This window comes from Mytilus galloprovincialis, chromosome 1 (genome assembly GCF_965363235.1).
Source record: "Mytilus galloprovincialis chromosome 1, xbMytGall1.hap1.1, whole genome shotgun sequence".
Classification (NCBI taxonomy): domain Eukaryota; kingdom Metazoa; phylum Mollusca; class Bivalvia; order Mytilida; family Mytilidae; genus Mytilus; species Mytilus galloprovincialis.
The window spans coordinates 99,033,694-99,044,722 of record NC_134838.1 but is presented as its reverse complement, the minus strand read 5'-3'; the positions used below and the strand labels follow the sequence as shown (position 1 = coordinate 99,044,722).

The window sequence follows — 11,029 nt, the reverse complement described above, 5'->3', positions numbered from 1 at the left end:
AGCAGGAGAAATGAAATGAACATATCATATTTTTTACAACTGTTATAATTAAATTAAAAATACGTGTCCATAAAAGAGGGTCTGATTGTGTATTGGGGTTTTCGGAATACAGAAAAATGGGCAACTACTGCAGAATAAAAGGCAAAAAAAAAAAGATTAGAGAATGACGAGGTGCTAAAACATAAAGAATAAAACAAAATATTGGTAAAAAAAATAAATATTAATAAATGAATGCCTCTCTATCCAGACCCTTATGATAAAGAGAACATACATGTATCAATTTAAAAACACATGATCAGCATGCATAATCAACACTAAGAACGTTGGACATTCATAGCATATTCAATATAATTTAGTACCATCTCGGACAATTTTCTCGGAAACAAAGTCGGTGACACATACTTTTCTTTGGCAACGTATTGTCACGATGCGGTATGTACGGTTCGGGGTATATTGTTCTTGTTATGAATATGCATTAAACTTGCCACTTATGGTGTCATTTTCAAAGTGCTTTTTAAACACGGCATTTCAGGTTTTAACTTTCCGGTGCGGACAAGTTATTGAATTTATTCTTTTTGTAGTCTAAATGGAACGTGTTAATTTTCAGCCGTGATACCCTCAGTCTTCCGAAGTAGAAGATTCTTAATCTGCAAGCCGTAAATTATTTTTTTAATACGACATGAGACAGACATTGGTTTTCCCTATACGACAAATGCAATTAAAAAAAATAAGAAGACTTAAACTTAATGCATTAGTATCGGAATAACAGTACTGTAGTTGAAGAGTTGCCACCGTCAATTGTAGATTTGACGGTCGCAAATGCAGTTTTACTGGCGACGCGTAGCGGAGACAGTAAAACGGAGATTTGCGACCGTCAAATCAAACTTGACGGTGGCAACTCTTCAACTACAGTACTGTTATTCCGATACTAATGCATTTCAAAAAGAAATAATACGATAAAACTTGGAAAAATGTCTAAATTTGACAAATAAAAAAAAATCCGCGAAACTTCATGAATGATTTTGGCGCAAAGACGTCATGGGTAAACGCGACGTCATACAAATGAAAACTTACAAACTGGAGGTTATTACGTTACCTGTACGCTTCAAATTCGGATAAAGTAACATTCACACTGTTACATACAAATTGCATTAGAATTTATTTTAAACTGTTACTGTATGTAATGTTTAACGTTTCGATAGCCATGATTGATAAAAATATCAATGAATAATCGAAATATCTTGACAAAATGTTATTATATTTTGAAGTGAAAAGGTTTAATTCAACCCAACAGTATCAAGCATTGCAAGAAATGCTCCTATGTTAGCAACGTCGTTCTATAACGTTAGTTATAGTTCCCTCCAAAAATCGATAATAAGATTATTTCCGTTTTAGCGGATTTAAAACATCGGTGACCCCCCTTTTTTATTTATGCTTTTAAAATCTCCCCTGAAGCTGCAACTTATGTAGAAGTTTAAAGGGAAAAACATTCGTAGATTTTTTTTATTTCAAGAAAAATCTATAATAAACAGATATTAAAAATGGCGGGAAATGTTCAAAGGCCTTGACAAATAGGGAAAATGAGAAAAATAAATGTGTATAAGGTAAAAGTTACAATTGACTGTTTTAGTTATACCAGTTCAACAAAGTTTTTCAATAATTTTGCCTTCAAAAAGCAACTAAAAGCGCTATTTCTATATTTTGGTATAACGCGATTCTTTACTTTTTGACGACGTCATATCTCGAAAACACCATCGGTGACCCCATTTTTTTTTCCGCCTAAAATATTGTAATAAGTATATACTGTCTACATGCAAAATTTCAATGAATTATTATTAGTAGTATAAATAGTGTGATTTCCCTATATTTATTATATGTATATTTATCTACAAAATAAAACCAAAATTAGCCGTGAGGTATTTCGGTCCATTAAATTTTCAAATTTACCTTATTTGTCACCGTACTATAAAAGCTGATGCCAAATAAAAATAACGTTAAATCTACTTAATATTTTAGTTTAGTGGGAGCGCAGAACCTTTTGCTGTCAATTGATGTAACATAAACTCTTTTATCTTGCTTGTGGAACCCACACACTTCAACAAGGCAGAGCAAAATTTATCAGTAGACACACCGTAAGTCCAATTTGTCAACACGAACATGAAGATCGTCAAATGTAAAGCCCTTGAACAAGTTAGGTCTCAGTTCATCGACAAATTGAAATAATATTTCATGAGAGTAACATCTTGCTACAGATTAATTTCGATATATGAGTTTGACTGTCCCTGTGGTATCTTTCGTCCCTCTTTTATTTAATTTTCACAAACTAGCATCTGTGGTAAAACGTATATAATTCTACATTTTGTTTCTGTTAATGTGGGTTTTTTTTATTGATTATCATGGGAAATTTGCACTTTGACGTTGTCAATAGCATAAAAGACCTACAGGAAATAGACTGATAGTATCATAAATGTGTTTCTCAATCATGTCAATAACACTCTATACACTCATAACTTATATGTTTTCCAATTTAACAAAACTTGTTTTAAAGGTTCAAATAAGCATAGGTCGCTCATTTGACCACTTTCGGTTTGTCACCGAAAAAAAAACCTCGTCAATTATGCACGCCTTTATGAGGTCATTTACCAGATAAAGGGGTCGCCTGTATCCCTGCACTATTAACGTTCATCAAGCGTCCAAGTGATCGTCATTGTTCAGTATAAACTAGAAATAATGTTTTTTCTATAGGTACTTAATCACAATTCCCATAATGACAGCAGTGCTGATTGTCAATTGTGAGAATTCAATTTGTCGAATAATTTATGCAATATAGCATCATAGTTTTCCAACATCTCTCTCAACATTGGAACGAACGTGACGATGCACCTAAACCCACAAATGATGTTCATTAAATCCAAAGTTTCTGACGGAAATGCATCGAAATCGAAAGTTGTCTTCTGTTTCCCTGAAATACTGTGCATGGATTCATTCATTTTCTTGGTTTGTTTTTACTTCGTTAAACATGTAAATTTGAATTCATCTATATCCACGAAATCCATAAAAGTAACTAACCAACAAATGATAATGAGTTCGCAGTACCGACTTGATATTGCCCTAATAAAAATGAGATGCAAAATGTATTTTTTGGCCTTGAAAATCCTTTATTTGATAAATTTCTGCTTTAGGATCTTTCTTTTAATTTATTATTATTTTGCTATAAGAAAAATTCAAAGAGTTTTCATCCAAGATGTAAACAAGACTGTAAGAGGATAAGTTGAAAATGGGATGCGTTAGATTTATTAAGGTGTTATTCCAGACTTACTTTCCGAATTCTTCATATTTTTCCTATCATAACTTAAAACATTTCAACTTGGGAAAGAATTTAAGAAAGGAACAATATTGAAACTACTCTTTAACTGTTGTTTAAACCGTCTTTCAGGTCATAGGTTAGGTATACAAAGCTAGAATTTTGCTGGTTTGTCCAGTCCTCTTTTGCGAAAATCGGAATATCATTTCGTTTTCTTGAATTTAAAAATAACATCGGAACACAAGATGTTGATTCTGGATTCCGTTCGTTAAATAGAAAAACAAAATTTCCATAAGAGTTGTTACATTAGTAATTCTAATATTATAATTATAATTACGAATTCGTTTATCATTTCCCTCTGAAGTAAGAGTGCTAGCATTGTGTTTTATTGAATATGATTTAGCCGCAGAGTCTTTTTTTCCATTATCAATTTTTGTTTGTTTGGTTTGGTGTTTTTTTTTTTTTTTTTTTTTTTTTTTTGTTGGGGGGGGGGGGGGGTACTTTATTTTTTAAATTCAAAATTTTCGCAAAAGATGACCGGACAAACCAGCAAAATTAAAAATGACGATCGCGTTGGTAAGTGCTGTCATCATTTCTTTATTTTTTAATGCAGATCTGTTTAGGCTATTAAAGATTGTTTGGTAGGATTTTAAAGTATAGATTAATTTAGATCATATTTAACGATGTGCGACAATGTGTGTTTAAACAAGTAAAACCGACTCTTTTGTCCAGGTAAATCAAACTTTATTAATCTTTATTTGAAAATGATTTAAATATTGTATAGCATCAGGAAGTAAACCAAATACGTACGAGAAGTATTTGTATCGATATAAATATAAGGGCAAGTCCGCAGTGTTTATAAGATTTACCAGTATCTCATTTAAGGTAAGGCATAACATATTTTACATCAAATTAGAGAATATAATATAAGAGACTGGCAAATCAATTCAATAGCAATATATTGTTTTGAAATATCAATCGGTTCTCCCATTCATTTTCAAGTAACTGCATCGTTATTCTCGTGATAAAATGTCCCCCTCGAGCGCAGGGAGTCGCCTTAATATTGTTATTTGCTTCTCCACTTAACATTGAGCCGTTAGGAGTAAGATCAAAGACTGGTCGACTCGGAATAAAAATATTGTGTCCGGATAAAGAGACATGTCTTCCTGTGGTATGTTATCTGGTCAACTGGTACTAAAGAATCCAGCTTAGCACGTCTGTCTGTCATACACCTGGATCGATATCACATGTTCTCATCCTGCATATACATTTGAAATTACGTTGGACATTAAGTATACAATACATCATCTCAATCTACTTTCACATGCACAGTCTTATTACTTGTACCTCTCTTTTGTAATTCATTTTTTTTCTGATATAGATAAGAAATATACTTTAAAACAGATATTACACGACAGAGGAAGTTAAAACATTGACATACATGTATTACAAATCATATGGAAGGTGGGGGGAAAAGATGGGCGAAAGATACCAGAGGGACAGTCAAACTCATAAACCGAAAATAAACTGACAACGCCATGGCTAAAAATGAAAACGACAAACAGACAAACAAAAGTACACATGACACAACATAGAAAACTAAAGAATAAGCAACACGAACCCGACCAAAAACTGGGGTGATCTCATGAGCTCCGGAAGGGCAAGCAGCTCCTGCTCCACATGTGGCACCCGTCGTGTTGCTCATGTTATAACAAATCCGGTAAATTCCCAAATAGTGGGAATTGTTGGGTTGAAATTTTATTTTGATTTTTGATAAATAACTGTGATGTTATATTATATTAATTACAAAATGAACTTTTGGTAGAGAATTTGACATATTATTTTAATATTTTCTGTTAAATTTGGGAAAATAGGATTTAATTCGTGCTTAGCTATTGTGAATGAAATAATGAGATTTCGCATAAATGTTGTTTATATGTATCTGCCATAATTGATCAAAACTTATAACAAATACTATAGACTTTTCTAACTATTTTCTTATTTCTCGTTTTCAGATTGAATCAGAATCGACTGACTGCAAAAATGATCCTATTATGGTGTTCTTCTTTACTTTTACTATCAAATGTGATAGCTGTGAATTTTACAACTTGTTATTCGGAAAATCAAAAAATAATCTGCTCCTGCGACCATCACCAGATGATTTGTTCAGATCATGGTGAAAAACTTGATTTTATTCCAAAGGTTTCGAATAATATCAAAATGCTTATATTTACAAACAATAACCTTAATCAAGTGACTGAAACTACTTTTCGAAATATGACCAGGAGTATGACATCACATCTTAGTCTGGCTGGGAATGATATACGGTACATATCGAAGCATACATTTAGAGAATTTACCTCTCTTACTTTTCTGGATCTAAGTTATAATGTAATTCCAGTAAATGTTGAAATTGCCTTCAGTAATTTGCATTTTATAGCGAATGGTTCATTGATATTAAATCATATGAACATTTCAGAAACCAAAATAAATGAACTGTTTCGTTATCTTGATACAAACGGAATCGAAACACTTTCTTTAGCTTACAATAATCTAGAGGACATCGATAGTTGCGATTGGAGGAATTTTCAATCTTTGAAAACTCTAAATATAACCGGGAATAAATTGAAGAATATGACATTCAAATGTCATACGAAGATCGAAATCCTACACGCAGACTCCAACAACTTAGTGTCTTTTCCAAATTTTTGTCTGGATAACATCAATGTAACTACTTACAAGCTCACATCTGTTCCGAGTTTAAGAGTGTTTTCTGCTATCAATAACATAATAGAGGAAATGCCTTCAACTGCATTGAGATGTACGGACGACTTACGTGAATTATTTATTACAAAGAATTCATTTCATGAGATTGATCTCCAAACTTTTTATAAATTAAATACTCTGAAGATGTCTAGTATTTTCAGATATTACCAAAGTATTAAACCCCATTCACATTCAAAACTTTTAACGGCCTCTATCGAACATCTGATGTTGCAGAATTTATCGTTTGGAATGTTTCCCACAGATCTAAGAATGTTTGAAGGACTTCATCATCTAAAAAGTCTTGACCTGTCGTATTCCAATCTTCCGTTTAGCCCTATTGCGTCCAAAATAGTGTTCAAATCGTTGTCAAATTTGACAAAGTTGACATTACAGTTTGTAAGATGGAAGAGTATGCCTCATAATATATTTCACTTGCTTCCAAACTTAAAAACTCTAGATCTTAGCAATAACGAAATAACCTATTTAAGTTGGAGTCGATTTAGATATTTAAAATATCTCGAAGAAGTTGACTTTAGTAACAATAGAATTTTTCTATCTGGTAGATTATCAGTTCCGTCCTCGATTTTAAGTTTGATATCTTTAGATATATCCAACAATACCTATTACTGTTCATGTGAAGTTCTCTCATTTTTCGAAGAATTGTCATCTAATAATGTGACGATCAAATATTATCCTGAAGCATATAGCTGTACAAGTCCGAGAAGCATGGCTGACAAGTCGGTCGCCGATGTTGAATGCATGCAACATTTGGAAACTATAGTTTATACAATTATAATTACGGTTTTATTCGGATGTGTTTTTGCCATTATGGCATATAAGTCCAGATATCGCATTCGATATTTGATTCATATTTCAAGATCACGACATTCTTGGAAAGTAAGAAAAAAGTCTCCACAACCACTTTTATTTGATGGTTTTGTAATCTATAGCGAACCAGATAAGGACTGGGTGTATGATAATTTTTTACCATTTCTTGAAAAACAACATGGATATAAGTTATGTATTCATGATAGAGACTTTCAATATGGAAGACTAATTGTAGACAATATTGTAGAAAACATGAAGAACAGTAGAAAAATAGTGCTTATCCTTTCAGAGAGTTTTGCAGAGAGTAAATGGTGCCAATTTGAAGTTCTCTTGGCCCACGAAAGATTTTTGGAACATGGTCCAGATTCTTTAATTAGTATTAAACTAGAAGAAATCACTACATTTAGAATGACAAACACATTAGAAACGCTAATCAAATTTGCAACGCATGCGGTTTGGTCAAATCAAAACAAGGAGGAATTTTCTGTGCGAATACTAGATTGCTTTCAGGTAAAAACGGATAATATTTATGGAAATAATTCAAATACGAGCAAACATCGATGCTCACATAGTCATGCGCAGAAAATGAAAGTGAAAGAGGATAGAAATAAAATATTCAGTGATAAATTCGAGCATATGTTCAATGAAATGTGTAGCCGTGTCGATCTTATGAGCGAAACCCTTTGTAGACGTATGGACTCCCTCGAAAAGACAGTAAAAAGTGATATTACCTTCCTGAAAAACAAAGTAGACAAATTAGAAACAAATCTCACTTCACTGCAAGATTCTATTATATATTCTCAAAGTACTTCTAAATAATGTAATTAATGTAATTTTGATAGTTTTATATTAGGACAAAACTAACAGCTCAAAAGGTATTGTCCGTAAAATGGCCAGTGTTTAACGAACTTGATTATATTTAGTTTGGACTATTTAGTTTCGCTTCAGGCCAATACGGCAAGCTTCGGGCCAACAATAAGGCCAGAACAGAAATGATAATGATATCATAGCATTTTCATAATCCATAATGAATTCATCACATCGCAGATTGTTAAATAATATTTTGATGTATATGTGAACAACATTATTTTCTAACCAAAATAATACGTGCGACATACGTGTACTGTGGATTCATCATTATTCGTTGGATACCAATTTTCGTGGCTTTCGTGGGTTCAATGTGAACCACGAAATTAAATGTTCAACGAATAATAAATGTTGTATAATCTGATATGCAGACTTCGACCAAACCACGAAATTAGATATCCACGAACATGCAAGTTTTTCGTAACCCACGAAAATTGGTACCCACGAAAATAAATGAATCCACAGTAATTGTTCAAAATTATTCGCATAATTGAATACGCGTAGTATCTCAGTCAATTTTGAATGTTTGTCAAGGTTTTTCAGTTCTTTGATTAAGAATTGAATACCTTTTATTACAAAATTTTGACCTAACCATACTAAAAGTATGTACATGATCAACTCTTTTACAACCCTTCAAAATTATAAAGAGAAGAACTCAATTATTTTTATTACAGTTTATGCTACAAACAAGGAATAAAGAGCTTTTTTTGTGATAATTTTCATATCATGCTATGAGATGGAAAATTATTGCTAGAAACTAATGAGCCACGTGGCGTTGCTAAGGAAATTTACATGCAATTGACAACATCGTCATAGGTAAAAATGCGATAAACAAATTATCATTGGTCATCTAAACTCGATTGCTTTTCTCGCTTTTGCCGTAACCGGCTCAAGCGAGAAAATCAATCTCGTTGAGATAACCAACGATAATCTATAAATATAAAGCTTTTTGGTCGTTTTTATCTGCATTGTTTTAACATTATCACGGATAGCACATGTAGTCATAGCTGTTAAATATTGTATATTGAAATGAAATATGATATTGAGATGTTTTGTTCAGCTCATAAACATTACAGATTCAGATGTTTCATATATGTAAAAGAGGGACGAAAGACACCAGAGGGACAGTCAAACTCATAAATCGAAAATAAACTGACAACGCCTTGGCTAAAAATGAAAAAGACAAACAGACAAACAATAGTACACATGACACAACATAGAAAACTAAAAAATAAACAACACGAACCCCACCAAAAACTAGGGGTGATCTCAGGTGCTCCGGAAGGGTGAGCAGATCCTGCTCCACATGTGGCACGCGTCGTGTTGCTTATGTGATAACAAATCCGGTAAATAGTCTACTTGTTATTATTTTGTACAAATAACTAGTGTATCAATTTATTGATTGACGGGTGTCTCAATATGTATTGTTTGATATATATATATGTGTTCTTATGATAACTTAATTCTATCCGAATATAAAATGGAATTTGTATCACATTATGTGCATAACATATATATTCTGTCAAAAAGTAAAGTATAGTATCGTCGTGTCTCTATAGTTAAAATATGTGTAAAATACGAACAAACATAAGGTTTCAAAATGTTAATCTTTAAGTTACTAAATAAGTAAAATTTAAACGTATATACTTTAAATTAAAATTATATTTGTATAATTATTATAAAATTGAGAATGGAAATGGGGAATATGTCAAAGAGACAACAACCTGACCGAAGAACAGACAAGATGAGAGTTAAAAAAATGCATTAGCTTTGCAAATAAAAATAAACCGTTTTCTCTCTTAATTGTCTATCGGGTAAACTCAAGATTATCTACCTTTGGTCTAAAACACTCATAGTTGAAGGTAACATTTAGCTAATAATCCCCCGATTTATAACACTTTTACCTATGTAAATTTTAAACTTTCAGGAGCCTGTAATTCAGTGGTTGTCGTTTTTAATTTTCTTCGGAGTTCTGTATTTTTGTGATTCTACCTTTTTATTGTATTATATTTGTTTTTCGTTCATTATGTTGTACGAAGATCAGGCCGTTAGTTTTCTCGTTTGAATCGTTTTACATTTGTCCTTTCGGGCCGCTTTATAGCTGACTGTGATGTATGAGCTTTGCTTATACTTCAAGGTCGTACGATTACCTATAGTTGTTAACTTCTGTATTATTAAGTCCCGTGTGAAGAATTGTCTCATTGGAAATCATGTCGCATCTTCTTACTTTTATGTTTATTAAATTATATGTTGAGTAAAACGTGTGCAGCGACTGAAAAAAAGACTGGAAGATAATACTTTCAATTAAAAATAATTACGAAACTTTATATAGTAGGCAATAGAAAATATAAAACCTCAACATTTCTGAAACAACATCATTGGTGACTGGTACATTATTCATGTGTTATAGGTTGCACTTTTAATAGGGTAGAAAATAAAAGCAACACGTTATAAAAAAAGCAAAATCACAAAAATACTAAACTCAGAGGAAAATCAAATCGGAAAGTCCCTAATCACATTGCATAATCAAATGACAAAACACATCAAAAAAACGAATGGACAACAACTGTCATATTCCTGACTTGGTACAGACATTTTCAAATGTAAAAAATGGTGGATTTAACCTGGTTTTGTAGCGCTAAACCTCTAATTAGAAATGTCCATGTGTGCGAAACACTTTTATGGATTAACCCTCATCGGTAACGCTCAAAGTCGAATATTTGAAAGCCAAGAATGTAAAATAACATAAACAATGGATCAGCTATATAACCATTGAGGACCTGTCCATATAGACAATGAATTTCCCATATGAACCCCTATTACGTCTTAAACTGTGCCACTTTTTCTATGAAGCTGCGTAATATAAAATATATCCTAGGATGGAAAGTTCCTTTGCACTACTGTTTAGTTACAAAACGTCAAATCATAGGCGACGTAGACGAAACGCGCGTCTGCCGTACTAAATTATAATCCTGGTATCTTTGATAACTATCGGACTGTACGGCATATTTTCAACATTTGAATGTCTCGGACTTCTTAGAGTTCAAACTTATACTTAATTTCTGTTTAACCTTTCCCTCACTTTGGTCTTCTTCAGAAAACATGAGAGATTAGAATCGACAAAGGTAAAGAATCGACAGGATTTAATAGGTACGCGGGGAGTACTCTCATGTATTTAACATTGAAGCTGTCCGTGTATATAATAATCCTATATAGTCTTACATTGAGAAGACCACGTTTCAGCTAGCATCCCAGTGTGCAAAT

At 32.5% G+C, this 11,029-nt stretch overlaps 1 protein-coding gene across 1 annotated transcript; it reads left to right on the top strand.

Annotated features, from left to right (window-relative positions):
- Positions 1–4,015: 4,015 nt before the first annotated feature.
- Positions 4,016–8,015, top strand: LOC143046960 (toll-like receptor 6). The gene is made up of 2 exons (XM_076219994.1): positions 4,016–4,189; positions 5,320–8,015. The coding sequence occupies exon 2, from the start codon at positions 5,348–5,350 to the stop codon at positions 7,715–7,717; it is 2,370 nt and encodes a 789-aa protein (XP_076076109.1). The 5' UTR covers positions 4,016–4,189; positions 5,320–5,347; the 3' UTR covers positions 7,718–8,015.
- The last annotated feature ends 3,014 nt before the right edge of the window (positions 8,016–11,029 follow it).